The sequence below is a fragment of the Primulina tabacum genome, chromosome 12, assembly GCF_025594145.1.
Source record: "Primulina tabacum isolate GXHZ01 chromosome 12, ASM2559414v2, whole genome shotgun sequence".
Classification (NCBI taxonomy): domain Eukaryota; kingdom Viridiplantae; phylum Streptophyta; class Magnoliopsida; order Lamiales; family Gesneriaceae; genus Primulina; species Primulina tabacum.
Genome location: NC_134561.1, coordinates 39,615,743 through 39,632,828, shown reverse-complemented (window position 1 = coordinate 39,632,828; position 17,086 = coordinate 39,615,743). Strand labels below are relative to the sequence as shown.

The 17,086-nt window shown below is 48.6% G+C and overlaps 1 protein-coding gene across 1 annotated transcript; it reads left to right on the top strand.

Moving 5' to 3' along the window:
• Nucleotides 1-11,132: 11,132 nt before the first annotated feature.
• Nucleotides 11,133-14,659, top strand: LOC142520450 (uncharacterized). Its single transcript, XM_075623425.1, has 2 exons — nucleotides 11,133-13,913; nucleotides 14,336-14,659. Exons 1-2 carry the CDS (start codon nucleotides 11,133-11,135, stop codon nucleotides 14,657-14,659), a joined length of 3,105 nt encoding a protein of 1,034 aa, XP_075479540.1.
• Nucleotides 14,660-17,086: the final 2,427 nt, after the last annotated feature.

The window sequence follows — 17,086 nt, the reverse complement described above, 5'->3', positions numbered from 1 at the left end:
TATGTCTAACTTGGTTGCGCCTTTTAAATTTTCTTTGATTGGTCGCATTACTGGTAATAGGAGGATCACTCCCAATAATGTTATTTTGACTGCTATTTCTCAATTAGAATTTGTGGGCTCGCCTCGAGTTCGCTTTCTTCCTCGGGGGTTCATGGCTCTAATTCTTACTTGTGAGGCGGATTTTCTGAAATTCTCGTCTCTCGGTACTCTATCTTTTGGATCAGTGTCAGTTAAGTTTTCTAAGTGGACTCCGGAATTTAATTTTGCTGAGGAATCGCCTCTTGTACCAGTTTGGGTTAGGATTCCTAATTTACCTCTACATCTTTACTCGAGACGTACTCTCTTTATGGTTACCAAGCTTTTGGGGAATCCAATTGAGATGGATGAGTTTACTGCAGATTGTTCCCGGGGTTCTTTTGCCCGTGTTTGTGTGGAGATTGATGTTTCCAAACCCCGTCCGGATAAGATTTGGGTTGGATGGGGCTCTCATGTTCTTCACTTGGATGTGGTTTATGAACGAGTTCCATTTTACTGTACTGATTGCAAGATGTTGGGTCACTCTTCCCAGCGATGTGCTCGTACTGGTTACAGGGCTTCAGGCGATCTTTCAAAAGCTCAGGGGAAGAGGCCTCAGACTTCTTCGACTACTGCTCCAGGGTCTTCGCATCAGCATCAGGGTGTTCCGCTTGGCTCGGTTCCTTCTAGTGGTCCTGGTTCTAGGAGTGCTGAGCCAGGTTGGACTCAGCAGCGACGTCGGCGTCGCCAGGCTTCGAGTCAGGTTACTCCTCAGGCTCCTGTTTCGAATAACCAGTTTGAGGTTCTTCACTCCATTTCAGGTGATTCCTTCCCTGGTGGTGATTCTGGTGTGGGTTCTTCTTCATGCCCTCCGTCCTCTTCTCTTGTTTTAGATGCAAGTCTTGAGGATGTTCCTTTGCTCCCTCAAGTTGTGGTGGCTCCGATGTCTACTCCAGATATCCCTGTGGTTGTTACTTCTGTTATTGCAGGGAAAGCTCAGGGGTATAGTTCTGGGGTGAGCTCTCCTCTGGTTGATGTGGTCCCCGTGGTTCTAGATCCGATGATGGTATCTACTGTTCCGACACAGATGGTTGTGTCTACTGCTTCTGGTTCTCTCGCTCCGTTAGAGATCGACCTTGGGAGTGGGTCTCGGGTGGCTGATTTGACTCCTTCTCCTACTACAGCATGTCAGTCTTTGCCTTTACCAGGACGCACGAGATCTCAGAGGCGACGTTTTTACAGGATTCAAGCGGGTCAGTCGAGTTCCCCTTATGGTCGACCTCCTGATCCCGGTTGAGTTAGTTCTTCCGCATTCTCATTTTGCGGTAGCTGATGGGCGCTCACTGCAGGCTTCTCCTTGCTCATCGTTGTCTTTATTTGCTTTGCTGATATATTCCGGGTGCCCTGTTGGCCTTTGAGTGCATTTTGTAGATGACTTCTGGGTTCCTGTTGTAGTATGTCTGTATTTTGTTATGATGTGACGATTGTTCAGCCTTTTTTGCGGAGGTCTTGGTCTAGTCCCCCTCCCATCAGGCTTTCTTTGTACTGCTCTTTTGTTGTATATAAATAATAATTTCCAGAAAAAAAAAAAAAAAAAAAAAAAAAAAAAAAAAACCCTAAACCCTAAACCCTAAACCAAAACCAAACCAACCCAAAAAATTTCCTCTAATGTGAATAGTGCCCAAAATTCGCCAAAAAATCGCCAAAAATCGCCCCCCTCTCGGCGCCGGTTTCCGGCCGACCAATGATACCATCAGATGCGTCTCGACGAGACGAGGCTACTGTCAAAAAATCAGGTCCATCGGAGCATGGTTGCCCCGTCAATTTTACGTCCAAAGTTCCCAAAAACCCCGAAATTCCGGCGAAATCCATCGCCCCACCGTCCGTTCATCGTCCGACCATGGGTAGTATACCGTTGGAATCGTCTCTGATTGTCGATCCTACTGTCCAAAATTCAGGCCAAACGAAGTTCATTAGCACCCCGAAATCGACTGCCGAAGTTCCGCACGCACTGTTCATCGCGACGCCGGAAGTTTCAGCCCCGATTCCGGCCAGCTCCGGTCTTATTTCTCCGATCGCGACCCCGATCTGGAATGCCCATGACCAGACGCCTCCAGTTATAGTTTCAATTTCATCATCGGAGTCCGGAGGCGGAGGTAATTTCAGATCTAAGAATTTCAGCCCACAAGCTATATATGCGATGGCTTCTAAACTCAATTACTCCGGATCGGTTGCTGATTTTTGCAATTCCTCTCTACTACAAACTCACCAAGTCATGGGTAAGATTTCTATGCCTTCAATTTCGGAAAATACCTTGCCGATCAAAAACGCCCAATTTGGGGTATTTCAATCGATTTCGCCGGATTTAAATGTTCAATCGGTGCCTTTGCCGACCGAGTCTACTGGAAAGGATCCCGGATTTGTGTTTTCCACCCCTTCGCCGACCTTCTCTCAGTCGCCAGCCGGCGAATCACGAGTTGACTCGGCCGAGTCACTCGGCCGTACTCAACGAGTTGACTCGGCAGTCAACTGTTCTCTTCCGGAAGTCAAATTGGGGTTGAAAAGTGCTGTTTCGCCTGATTCTGCTCGTTTATTCAGTGATTTACTTGCTCCTGTTTCTTCCTTGCCTCGGGATAAGACGTTTGCAGGTGTTGCAGAAGTCATGGATCAGTATTTTGCTCCGCAGGTTCTTGATGGAGTATCGGGTTTACACTTCCCGGATGAGGTTATGTCTAACTTGGTTGCGCCTTTTAAATTTTCTTTGATTGGTCGCATTACTGGTAATAGGAGGATCACTCCCAATAATGTTATTTTGACTGCTATTTCTCAATTAGAATTTGTGGGCTCGCCTCGAGTTCGCTTTCTTCCTCGGGGGTTCATGGCTCTAATTCTTACTTGTGAGGCGGATTTTCTGAAATTCTCGTCTCTCGGTACTCTATCTTTTGGATCAGTGTCAGTTAAGTTTTCTAAGTGGACTCCGGAATTTAATTTTGCTGAGGAATCGCCTCTTGTACCAGTTTGGGTTAGGATTCCTAATTTACCTCTACATCTTTACTCGAGACGTACTCTCTTTATGGTTACCAAGCTTTTGGGGAATCCAATTGAGATGGATGAGTTTACTGCAGATTGTTCCCGGGGTTCTTTTGCCCGTGTTTGTGTGGAGATTGATGTTTCCAAACCCCGTCCGGATAAGATTTGGGTTGGATGGGGCTCTCATGTTCTTCACTTGGATGTGGTTTATGAACGAGTTCCATTTTACTGTACTGATTGCAAGATGTTGGGTCACTCTTCCCAGCGATGTGCTCGTACTGGTTACAGGGCTTCAGGCGATCTTTCAAAAGCTCAGGGGAAGAGGCCTCAGACTTCTTCGACTACTGCTCCAGGGTCTTCGCATCAGCATCAGGGTGTTCCGCTTGGCTCGGTTCCTTCTAGTGGTCCTGGTTCTAGGAGTGCTGAGCCAGGTTGGACTCAGCAGCGACGTCGGCGTCGCCAGGCTTCGAGTCAGGTTACTCCTCAGGCTCCTGTTTCGAATAACCAGTTTGAGGTTCTTCACTCCATTTCAGGTGATTCCTTCCCTGGTGGTGATTCTGGTGTGGGTTCTTCTTCATGCCCTCCGTCCTCTTCTCTTGTTTTAGATGCAAGTCTTGAGGATGTTCCTTTGCTCCCTCAAGTTGTGGTGGCTCCGATGTCTACTCCAGATATCCCTGTGGTTGTTACTTCTGTTATTGCAGGGAAAGCTCAGGGGTATAGTTCTGGGGTGAGCTCTCCTCTGGTTGATGTGGTCCCCGTGGTTCTAGATCCGATGATGGTATCTACTGTTCCGACACAGATGGTTGTGTCTACTGCTTCTGGTTCTCTCGCTCCGTTAGAGATCGACCTTGGGAGTGGGTCTCGGGTGGCTGATTTGACTCCTTCTCCTACTACAGCATGTCAGTCTTTGCCTTTACCAGGACGCACGAGATCTCAGAGGCGACGTTTTTACAGGATTCAAGCGGGTCAGTCGAGTTCCCCTTATGGTCGACCTCCTGATCCCGGTTGAGTTAGTTCTTCCGCATTCTCATTTTGCGGTAGCTGATGGGCGCTCACTGCAGGCTTCTCCTTGCTCATCGTTGTCTTTATTTGCTTTGCTGATATATTCCGGGTGCCCTGTTGGCCTTTGAGTGCATTTTGTAGATGACTTCTGGGTTCCTGTTGTAGTATGTCTGTATTTTGTTATGATGTGACGATTGTTCAGCCTTTTTTGCGGAGGTCTTGGTCTAGTCCCCCTCCCATCAGGCTTTCTTTGTACTGCTCTTTTGTTGTATATAAATAATAATTTCCAGAAAAAAAAAAAAAAAAAAAAAAAAAAAACCCTAAACCCTAAACCCTAAACCCTAAACCCTAAAACCGAAACCCGAAAACCCGAAAACCCGAAAACCCTAAACCCTAAACCCTAAACCCCTAAACCCTAAACCCTAAACCCTAAACCCTAAACCCCCCGCTTTCGGCGGTGTTTTATTAAAAAAAAAAAAAAAAAAAAACCCTAAACCCTAAACCCTAAACCCTAAACCCTAAACCCTAAACCCTAAACCAAACCCAAAACCCTAAACCCTGAACCAATTTTCTCTCATGTGAATAGTGACCCAAAAAACCCCAAAATCGTCCAAAAAATCGCACACGTGTCGGCGCCGGTTTCTGGCCGGCCAATGGTGCCATCAGGTGCGCCTCGAAGAGACGAGGCTACTGTCAAAATATCAGGTCAATCGGAGCAAGTTTGCTCCGCCAATTGCACGTCCAAAAGTTCGAAAATAGCGCAAATTCCGGCGAATTCGATCGCCCCGGCTACCGCTCATCGTCCGGCCTCGATTATTACACCATTGGAATCGCCTACTCAAGTCGCACCTTGTGTCCAATTTTCAGCTCAATCGGAGTCCGACAGCCACCCCAAATCGACCCGTAAAGTCGCGACGCCTCTGTTCACCGCGCCGCCGTCTACGTTTTCGTCGATTCCGGCGGTTTCAGGTAATCTTTCTACGATCCAAGCCCCGATCTGTAATCCTCATGGAAAGGCGCTTCAACTGAACCAAGGTCCGTTACCTTTAAATCCCGGTAGTGGCCGGAATTTCAGATCTACTGATGCAGCTCATGTTGCGCCGGTTGTTTTCTCTAATTACTCCGGCGTTCGACCTCCGATATTCAATTCCTCTTTACCAAGTACTCAAAAAACCATGGGCAATCTAATGGTTCAATCAATTTCTGGAAATTCCATGCCAATCGGAAACGCCCAAATTTGTGGTGTTCGGCCGAGTCAAGCGTCAAAAATCGTCAATTTCGCCCCGTGTTTGACCGATTCTAAGTGTTTGGCCACCGGTTCTGTGGTCTCCTCCTCGTTATCGACCTTCGGCATTGCTCCGGTCAGCCACTCGCAGGTGAACTCGGTCGAGTCCCCGAGTCAACTCAGCGGCAGTGACACGGCAGTAGCTTCTTCTTCTGATGCTGTTCCGTTTGTTCTGGCGGGATCGGTCGTGGCTCCGGTCTCCACTCATATCTCCACGACGCTTCCATTGGTGTCTGTCTCGTCGTCTATTTCTTCCCCAGTGACTGGGCAGTTTAGATCTCAGGTGCGTTCCACAGTTCGTTCGCCTTCTCAGATGAAACTGCCGGCTCATGTGGAACAGTTAGGTACTATTATGCATAATGGAGTCGAAATTCCTTTTGGTTTCTTTAAGTCGAGTGGATCACCATTGTCATCGACTGGTTCGTCTCCTTTGGTCACCAGTTCTGTGCTCCCATCGTCATCCCTGGTCGATAGTGGTGTTCAGGTGGTCACCTCGCCATCTTTGTCCGGGGGTCAACCGGAGGTCAAACCTTCTGGTTCTTCTGATCCTGCTGTTTCGACCACTGTTCCGGTTTCTACAGTCCCTTCTTTGGCTTCATTTCGAGATATCACTGCTCCTCCTCCAGCCAAACAGAGCTTTGCAGGGTTTGCTGACTTGTTGGGGGGGCCTGCTGAGCCGACTCTTGTTGATGGCATCCCGGGTATTTTATTCCCGGATCAGGTTATTTCTTCACTGTCAGTGCCTTTTAAATTTGCGTTGATTGGTCGTGTTACAGGGAACAGGGGTGTTACACCCAATAGTGCTATCCTGACTGCTTTTTCCCATTTTGGATTCATGGACTCGTTTACTGTGAAATTTCTTCCTCGAGGCTTTTTGGTTATTATTTTTTCTGTTGAGGAAGATTTTCTGAAGTTATGGTCTCAGAAGTTGGTTTCTATTGGGAAAGTTTCGATTCGTTTTTCCAAATGGACACCGGAGTTTAAGTTTGAGGCCGAGTCATCGATTACTCCGGTTTGGGTTCGGATTCTTGATTTACCTCTGCATTTATATGACAAGCAGTGTCTTTATCAGATCGGTAAGATTCTAGGGAACCCTCTTATGGTGGATGAGATTACAGCTGATGGTTCTCGAGGTTCTTTTGCCCGCATTTGCATTGAGATTGATGTGTTGCAACCTCGTCCGGATCAGATCTGGGTGGGGTGGGGTAGTTACAGACAGACTTTGAGGGTGGTCTATGAGACAGTCCCCTATTTTTGTACGGAATGCCTGATGTTAGGTCATTCTGTGCAGCGCTGTTCTCGTTCCGGTTACAAGTTTTCTGACGGCCGTTCCAAAGCTCAGGGGAAGCGGCCTCAGACTTCTTCGACTACTGATCTAGGGTCTTCGGGTCAGCTTCAGGGTGTTCCACATGGCTCGGTTCCTTCTAGTGGCCCTGGTTCTGGGAGTGCTGTGCCAGGATGGGTTCAGCAGAGACGTAGGCGCCGCCAGGCTTCTAGTCAGGTTACTCCTCAGGCTCCTCCTTCGAGTAATCAATTTGAGGTTCTTCACTCCATTACAGGAGATTCCTTCCAAGGCGATGGTTCTGGTGTTGGTTCATCTTCATGTCCATCATCTTCTTCTCATGCTTTAGAGGCTATTGTTGAGGATGTTCCATTGGTGCCTCAGGTTGTCGTGGCTCCGATGCATATTCCTCCCGCTATCTCTGTGGTTGTTACTTCCGTTATTGCAGGTGATGCTCATGGGTCTAGTTCTGGGGCAAGCTCTTCTCCGGTTGAAGTTGTTCCAGTTGTGACAGACCCGATGATTGTTTCCACTTCTCCGGCACAGTTCGTTGTTCCTACAGCTTGTGGTCCCATTACTCCGTTTCAGATCGACCATGGGAGTGGTTCTCGAGAGGCTGATTTGACTCTTCCTCCTACTACTGCTTGTCAGTCCTTGCCACTACCAGGTCGTACGCGCTCTCAGAAGCGCCGGTTTTACAGGACTCAGAAGAGTCAGGTGGGTTTACCTTACGGGCGACCGCCTGATTCAGGTTGATATGTATTGCTGATATATTCAGGGGTGCCCCGTTGGTCTTTGCGTGTTTTTTGTTGTTGTCTGGGCTCTCTGTTGTAGTGTGTCTTTATTTTGCTATGATGTGATTACTGAATAAGCTTTTCGGAGGTCTTGGTCTAGTCCCCCTCCGATAGGTTTTATTTGTACTGCTCTTTTTGTTGTATATAGACTGGTAGGGGTCCGCCTAACCCCCCGCTTTCGGCGGTGTTTCTGTTAAAAAAAAAAAAAAAAAAAAAAAAAAAAAAAACCCTAAACCCTAAACCCTAAAAAAAAAAAAATACCCTAAACCCTAAACCCTAAACCCTAAACCAAAACCACCGGAAAAATGCTCTCAACCCCAAAAACCCAAAAAAACCCCTAAAAATCGCCCAAACTTGCTCTCACCGCCGCCATGCCGCCGCCGCCGGTTCCCGGCCGGTTCACCACACCACCCGACGCGCCACACCCCAACGAACATAATATCCAAAAATCATCGTCATCAGAGCACGTTTGCCCCACCAAATCGCCGACACAAATCCCGCAATTTCCGGCCATAAACGCGTCGACTTCATCTACCGTTCCGATTGGCGCCGTTTATGTACCTTTAGATTCGCCTCTTCCAAGCGACCCTTGTGTCAAAAAATTAGGTAAATCGGTGTCCATTTGCCCCGCCGATTTAAGCTCCGAACTTCCGCCTGCACTGTTCATCACGCCTCCAGCCACGTTTCTGTCCATGCCGGCCGATTCCGGTCACCTCTGTTCAATTGGGACCCCGATCTGGAATCCCCATGAGCAGTCGATTCCAACTCTACAAGGCCCGTCTTCATCGGTGTTCAATTCCGACGGGAATTTCAGATCTACACCTCGCACCACTGAAACCCTAACGCCGACGGGGTTTTTCTTCAATTCCGGCGTCATCGCCGCTCCGTTGGTGAATTCCTTTCAACCGTGTACTCTACTTTCGATGGGTAATCCAATTTTATCTTCAATTTCAGGTAATTCATCTCCGATCAAAAACGCCCAAATTGGCGATTTTCAATCGATTTCATCCAATTCTAGTGTCCAATCGGCCCCTCCGACGTCCGGTTCTCGTGCTTTGGATACCGGTTCTGTACTCCCCATGACGTCGCCGGCGATCGCTGCAACTCCGGCCGGTAACTCGCGGGTCAACTCAGGCGAGTCAAACCGTCGTGTTGACCGAGTTGACTCGGCAGTCAATGGTTCTGCATCTGCGGTCAAACCCGTCCTTCGTGCTGAGGTTCGGGCTACTGTTTCTTTTCGTGACGCTCTTGCACCTCCGTCTCCTCGTACCGTGCAGAAAAGTTTCGAGGATGTGCGTAATTCGATGGAGGAGCTGCCTGAGCCGTCTATTCTGGATGGCAAGCCGGGTATCCGATTCCCGGTTGAGGTTATTTCTTCACTGATCGAACCTTTTAAATATGCTCTCGTCGGTAAAATTTCGGGGAACAGGTCCTTAGTCCCTAATTCTTCGATTTCTGTGGCTTTCGAAACAATGGGACTAGTGCGATCGTTTGACTTGAAATTTTTACCCAGAGGTTTTTTGGTCATTTCTCTCTCATGTGAAGAAGATTACGCGCGCGTTTGGTCGAGGGGGAACATTTTTGTGGGACCACTTGGGATCCGTTTTTCTAAGTGGACTCCCGAATTTAATCTGCATGAGGAATCCCCCATTGCGCCAGTCTGGATCCGTTTTCCGGGCTTACCCTTGCATTTGTTCAACAAGCGTACTCTTTTTGCTCTTGCGAGTCTTGTGGGTAAGCCTGTTAAGATGGACGACCACACCGCTGATGTCTCTCGAGGCGCTTTCGCCCGAGTATGTGTGGAAATTGATGTTTTACAGCCTCCCATTCAGCAGGTTTGGGTTGGTTGGGGTGATCACACACAGGTTATTGATGTCATTTATGAGAAGATCCCCGCATATTGCATTGACTGCAAGATGCTGGGACATTCAGTTACCGTGTGTTATTCTCACGGGAAGAATCCTAGGCCGTCGAGGCCTAAACCCGTTTTTCAAAAATCTCAAGATCCAGTTCCTCCCAAAGCACAAACACCCCAAGAGGGTGCTGTTCCTGTCTTTAATCCTGGACCACAGCCTCAGCTTCATTTAAATGGCGATGGCCCTAGACGTAGACGGAGGAGGCGGCCTGTGCACAGGGGTCATCCTGCTGGAGCCCCCCCTACAGTTCCTGATGTTCCGCATCAAGTTACTTCCTCAAATGCCTTTGAGGTTTTGTCACCCTGGCATGATGAGGCTCAGCGTTGCGACGCTACTGAGTTGGTTGGTCTTAATCCTGATCTTGGATCCCACTTGGAGGTTGTGGGTGATGGTTTACTTGGAGATGCTCCTTTGGATCAGGCCCCTGTTGTTGATGTTGACCCGATTAGTTTGGGTCTGCCCATTGTTGACGCCTTACCTTCGGGTACGGCTTGTGTGTCTGTTCAGTCTTTGGTTCATCAGTTTGAGGAGGGGGGTTTTGGCACTTCTGTTCAGTGCATGGAGAATCACAGCTGCCATTCGATTCCTTCCATTCCTTCTTCTCCAGATGTTTCCTCTCATCTTGAGGAACTTGTTGCTCAACAGGGGTCTCCTGTTTGTGAGCGGATTGTCGAGCGTATGTCTGCTGATGACCTCGACACGGGGTTTGATCGACATTCTGATTCTGGTGCTCAGGATACTGATATGTCGAACGTGAATAAAAGGAAAAAGGAAGCGTTGGGAGTTTCGTTTAAGCGGCGGCCGGGTGCTTCTGCTCATCGATCTCCATGAATTCCCTCATTTGGAATGTTCGGGGACTTCGGAGTTCGGAGTCCCAACAGCGGCTTCATGCTTATGTGAAGGCGCATCAGATTAAGATTTTGGCCATTTTGGAGCCGATGATCATGTTGGACCAGAGATTCATGACTCGCCGTTTTGGTTTTTCTAGAGTCATTTCGAATCTTTCTGGTAATATTTGGGTTTTTTCATCCGCGGATGTGCAGGCTGAGTGTGTTTTCGATCATGCTCAGTTCCTGCACATCAAGGTGTCCGCCTCTTTTTTACCGACTGAGGTGTTTTGTTCATTTGTTTATGCCAGCTGCGGCTACGTTGAGCGCAGAGATCTTTGGTCTTCCCTTCTTCAGGTCAAGCCTGCTCTGGGTCCTTGGCTTGTTGGGGGTGATTTTAATGTAGTCAGAGATGCATCTGAGTGTTTGGGCACCCGTGGTGGTAGGCTTCTACCCATGGAGGAGTTCAATACTTTCATTTTGGATTCTGGTCTGGTTGATGCCGGTTTTGAGGGCTCTTCGTTCACCTGGACGAATAAGACCATTTGGAAGCGGTTGGACAGGGTTATGGTCTCCGTTGATTGGGGTGATCATTTCAGCTCCATTCGTGTTGAACATCTTCCCCGTACTTTCTCTGACCACTGTCCGCTTTTGGTCACCGCTCCGGTTTTTGCCCGTGGGCCGAGCTCGTTTCGCTTCCAGCGTATGTGGCTTCGGCATCATGGTTTTTTGCAGACTGTTCGGCTTAATTGGTTTCTGCCTTGTAGTTTGAGTGGTATGCCTCGCCTTTTTGCTAAGCTTAAGCGCCTCAAACATCACCTCAAGTGGTGGAATCAGGATGTTTTTGGGAACCTTTTCGATAAAATCATTGAGGCTGAGAGGGCTGTTCGGTCCGCTGAGGTTGTCTGTGAGGCTGATCCTTCTGAGTTGAATTGGACTTCTCTGTCTGATCGCAATGAGGATCTGGCCCGTGTCACCGCCATGGAGGCGGATTTTTGGAGACAGAAAGCTGCTTGCCACTGGTTAGAGGATGGTGAGAGGAACACCAAACTCTTTCACAACATGGTGAAGAAGAAAAGGGTGGCGAATAAGATTTTCCGCATCTGGGATAATGGGGTATGCCTGACGTCTCCTGAGTTGATTCAGCAGTCGGGAGCCTCGTTTTTCCAGCATTTGCTTACTGGTGACCCCTCTGCGCTTGCGAGTCCTGATTTTTCGGGCTTCCCCTCCGTTATCTCTGCTGTGGAGAATGAGGGTATTGTTGCGACCCCTTCTTTGGAGGAGGTTCGTGCGACCGTCTTCTCCATACATCCTGATAGTGTGGCTGGGCCTGATGGCTTCTCCTCGGCGTTCTTTCAGCATTGTTGGGAGATTGTTCATCAGGATGTTTTTGATGCTGTCCTGGATTTTTTCAGGGGTTCTCCCCTCCCCCAGGGTTTTACCGCCACCACAATCACTCTGATCCACAAAGTCGCGGGTGCTCATGCTTGGTCGGACTTCCGTCCGATTAGTCTGTGCAATGTCACTAATAAGATCATCTCTAAGCTGTTGTACTCTCGGCTGAGGGTTGTGGCGGAGAGACTTATTTCACCGAATCAGAGTGGCTTCGTTCCGGGTCGGATGATCTCCGATAATATTCTCCTTGCCCAGGAGCTCACTCACAGTCTCACTCTCCCCACTCGTGGCGGTAATGTTATCCTGAAGTTGGATATGGCCAAGGCCTATGACAGGGTCCAGTGGCCTTTCCTCTTCGAGGTTTTGAGACACTTTGGTTTCTCGGAGCGGGTTGTGGAGATGGTCTCGGCTTGCATATCTCATTGTCATTTCTCCGTGAACATCAATGGCTCTCTCTCGGGGTTCTTTGGTTCCACTAGAGGCCTCAGACAGGGCGATCCCTTGTCCCCCATGCTTTTCATTTTGGGGGCGGAGTACCTATCGCGCGGCCTTGACCGCCTCTACCTGCAGCATCCTGAGCTCAGGTACCGCTCTGGTTGTGATATCCTGATTTCCCATCTGGCTTATGCTGATGATGTCATTATTTTCGCCAATGGTGGGTCTCGTAGTTTGCGGCGCCTTATGGGTTTACTGCATCATTATGAGAATTGTTCGGGTCAGCTGGTGAACGCTGTCAAAAGTTCTGTTATCTTGCCTCCGAGGTGCTCTGAGCGACTTCGCTCTCGGATTTTGCGCATCACCAGGTTTGCGGAGGGTCATTTGCCCCTCAAGTACCTCGGAGTCCCCTTGTTTAGGGGTAACCGAGTATGTTCCCTTTTTGAGCACCTCCTACAATCTGTTCGTAGGAAGTTAGAGGGTTGGGAGATCCGGACGCTCTCTCCGGGTAGCCGCATAACCCTTATCCGCAGTGTGCTCCTCTCCATGCCGATTTATCTGTTTCAGGTGGTACAGCCACCGCTTGCTGTCATGGAGAAGCTTGAGCTGGTTTTCAACGCTTTTCTCTGGGGGTCGCGGACACTGGAGAAGAAATGGCACTGGGCCAAGTGGTCTCGAGCCTGTCTCCCAGTGATGGAGGGTGGTCTTGGCTTCCGCAGATTGAAAGATCTGGTGGATAGCTTTTCTATTAAGTTGTGGTTCCGATTTCGGCAGGGCTCCTCTCTCTGGGCGAGATTCCTTTTACAGAAGTATTGCCAGATGGATGCTCCTGCCTCTGTTCTCCCTCGTGGTTTAATATCCCCCACCTGGCGTCGTCTCCTACGGATCAGACCTCGCGCCGAGCCCGGCATTCGCTGGCGCGTTGGCCTTGGAGACGTGTCCTTTTGGGATGACATATGGTTTGGGGATACTGCTCTGTCCAGCCAGTGTGAGGTCCGTGGGGGCCGTGATGTTCGGGTTTTTCACTTTTTGTCTGAGGGGGCTTGGGATTTCGATCTTCTTTGCGCTGTGGTGGCCCCTTCTGTTGCTGAGGCGATTACTTTGACCCCGACTGCCTTTGGCGAGCCTGATTTGGCGCTTTGGATTCACAGTTCTGACGGTGCTTTTTCGATTAGGTCTGCTTGGGAGCTTGTCCGATTGAGAGACCCTGTTTCTGATATCTTGACTCCTTGTTGGGGCCGTTGGTTGAGGCCCACGATGTCTTTTTTTCTTTGGAGATTTTGGCATCAGTGGCTCCCGTTGGATGATATGCTCCAACGTCGTGGCTTTGAGTTGGCTTCTCGATGCCAGTGTTGTGATATGTCGGAGACATTTACACATGTCTTCATTGATGGCCCGATAGCCCGTTATGTCTGGCATTTCTTTGGGGCCATATTTCGTGTCCGGATCCCCTGCACAGGGGATCTCAGGTTGTTCCTTAGCGCTTGGAAGAGAAATCTTCATTGGGCACCTGGGGGCCACGTCAAGGAGTTTCTGCCCTTCATTGTTTTGTGGTTTCTCTGGATGGCTCGTAATGATGCGAAGCACCGTCAGTTGCGTATTTCTGGGGAGACTGTGAAGTCTCAGATTTTGTCTTATCTGCGTCTTGCCCATGCTGCTTTCATTGTTAAGCCCAAGCACTGGCTTGGTGCCTTTGAGGCGGCGAGATCGCTGGGAATTTTTGTTGCCTTTCAGCGGACCCATAGGTTAGCGATTGTCCGGTGGCTCTGTCCACCACCTGGGTGCTTTAAGCTGAATGTTGATGGGAGTTCGAGGGGCAATCCTGGGGAGTCGTCTGTCGGTGGTGTTGTGCGTGATTCTTCTGGCAGGGTGGTGCTCTCCTTCAGCGAGTTTATCGGAGTCGGGACCAATGTCCGGGCGGAGCTTTGGGCGGTTTGGAGGGGCCTTCTTATCTGTTCCGATCTCGGTCTTTTTCCCCTTTGGGTTGAGACCGATTCTCAGATTTCTCTTCAGATCCTGCGTTCTCGTCGGTGTCATTGGGACCTTCATCATACAGTCACTCGGATTCTGTTTCTTTTGAGGGGGCGGGCGGTTCATTTTTCACATATTTTTCGGAGGGAAATTCGGTGGCGGATGCGTTGGCGGCGAGGGCTCATACCATTAGGGTTTATACCTTAGAGTTAGGTCCTTCACTACCCAGACACATATCCATACTGACCCGCTCGGATATCTCCGGGCTTCCCTACCTTAGATACAGATGTTCTTAGCTATTTGCAGCCCCTTCCTTTATTTGGATCTATTTCTATATATATATATATATTTATATATATCTATATGTATTTTTTCCTTTGCAGGTACTGTCTCTTTGGAGTGCTTTGTTTCTTTGGATATGGGTGGACTCTCGCACCTTCTCCATTGGTGCTTTTATTTGGACCACCCTGTTCTCTGGCGGTCGCTCTCTGCAGGCTTCTCCTTGGCCGCCGCTTTCTATATTTTGTGTTCTCTTGCCGGGTTTTATGGTGGCTTTGGATGATCTCTCTCAGTGGTTTCTCTGGCCCAGAGCTCCATTCATGTCGGGATTTATATGTTCTCTGTTTTTGCTACGTGCATTGGTGGCTCTCCATGTTATCTCTTGGCTAGCTCTTATATCAACGTTCCAGTCACGCTTGGATTTATGACGTTATGAGCTCCATACGTTTTCACCTTCTTCTGGGGATTTGAAGTTTCTCTTACTTCAGCTGGATTGCGACCGATCTCGGACTAGGACGCCATTTTCATGTTGGACTTACAGCGACAGACGGCTCAGAGATGGGTACAATTGGTTGTCTTTTGCACCTACATCTGAGTCGGATCTTTACAGTTTAGACATGTTTCGATTTGTTTTGATGTATTTAGCGCTGCTCTTATATGTTCATTTTTATTATGCGCTTTTCCTAGGGATTAGATTTTGGCACGTGTATTTGCCACCCTAGGTTTTATGTCTTTATGTTTTATGTGTTGTCAAACTCGCTTTTAGAGAGGTATTGGTATACCTCCCCTCTCTTTAGGCCTTATCTTGTATTTTTTTTGTGTTTATATATACAGGTAGGGGTCCGCCTAACCCCCCCGCTTTCGGCGGTGTTTTACTAAAAAAAAAAAAAAAAAAAAAAAAAAAAAAAAAAAACCCTAAACCCTAAACCTAGACCCATTTGCCCCCAAAAAATTTCCTCTAATGTGAATAGTGCCCAAAATTCGCCAAAAAATCGCCAAAAATCGCCCCCATGTCGGCGCCGGTTTCCGGCCGGCCAATGATACCATCAGATGCGTCTCGACGAGACGAGGCTACTGTCAAAAAATCAGGTCCATCGGAGCAGGTTTGCCCTGTCAATTTTACGTCCAAAGTTCCCAAAAACCCCGAAATTCCGGCGAAATCCATCGCCCCACCGTCCGTTCATCGTCCGACCATGGGTAGTATACCGTTGGAATCGTCTCTGATTGTCGATCCTACTGTCCAAAATTCAGGCCAAACGAAGTTCATTAGCACCCCGAAATCGACTGCCGAAGTTCCGCACGTACTGTTCATCGCGACGCCGGAAGTTTCAGCCCCGATTCCGGCCAGCTCCGGTCTTATTTCTACGATCAAGACCCCGATCTGGAATGCCCATGACCAGACGCCTCCAGTTATAGTTTCAATTTCATCATCGGAGTCCGGAGGCGGAGGTAATTTCAGATCTAAGAATTTCAGCCCACAAGCTATATATGCGATGGCTTCTAAACTCAATTACTCCGGATCGGTTGCTGATTTTTGCAATTCCTCTCTACTACAAACTCACCAAGTCATGGGTAAGATTTCTATGCCTTCAATTTCGGAAAATACCTTGCCGATCAAAAACGCCCAATTTGGGGTATTTCAATCGATTTCGCCGGATTTAAATGTTCAATCGGTGCCTTTGCCGACCGAGTCTACTGGAAAGGATCCCGGATTTGTGTTTTCCACCCCTTCGCCGACCTTCTCTCAGTCGCCAGCCGGCGAATCACGAGTTGACTCGGCCGAGTCACTCGGCCGTACTCAACGAGTTGACTCGGCAGTCAACTGTTCTCTTCCGGAAGTCAAATTGGGGTTGAAAAGTGCTGTTTCGCCTGATTCTGCTCGTTTATTCAGTGATTTACTTGCTCCTGTTTCTTCCTTGCCTCGGGATAAGACGTTTGCAGGTGTTGCAGAAGTCATGGATCAGTATTTTGCTCCGCAGGTTCTTGATGGAGTATCGGGTTTACACTTCCCGGATGAGGTTATGTCTAACTTGGTTGCGCCTTTTAAATTTTCTTTGATTGGTCGCATTACTGGTAATAGGAGGATCACTCCCAATAATGTTATTTTGACTGCTATTTCTCAATTAGAATTTGTGGGCTCGCCTCGAGTTCGCTTTCTTCCTCGGGGGTTCATGGCTCTAATTCTTACTTGTGAGGCGGATTTTCTGAAATTCTCGTCTCTCGGTACTCTATCTTTTGGATCAGTGTCAGTTAAGTTTTCTAAGTGGACTCCGGAATTTAATTTTGCTGAGGAATCGCCTCTTGTACCAGTTTGGGTTAGGATTCCTAATTTACCTCTACATCTTTACTCGAGACGTACTCTCTTTATGGTTACCAAGCTTTTGGGGAATCCAATTGAGATGGATGAGTTTACTGCAGATTGTTCCCGGGGTTCTTTTGCCCGTGTTTGTGTGGAGATTGATGTTTCCAAACCCCGTCCGGATAAGATTTGGGTTGGATGGGGCTCTCATGTTCTTCACTTGGATGTGGTTTATGAACGAGTTCCATTTTACTGTACTGATTGCAAGATGTTGGGTCACTCTTCCCAGCGATGTGCTCGTACTGGTTACAGGGCTTCAGGCGATCTTTCAAAAGCTCAGGGGAAGAGGCCTCAGACTTCTTCGACTACTGCTCCAGGGTCTTCGCATCAGCATCAGGGTGTTCCGCTTGGCTCGGTTCCTTCTAGTGGTCCTGGTTCTAGGAGTGCTGAGCCAGGTTGGACTCAGCAGCGACGTCGGCGTCGCCAGGCTTCGAGTCAGGTTACTCCTCAGGCTCCTGTTTCGAATAACCAGTTTGAGGTTCTTCACTCCATTTCA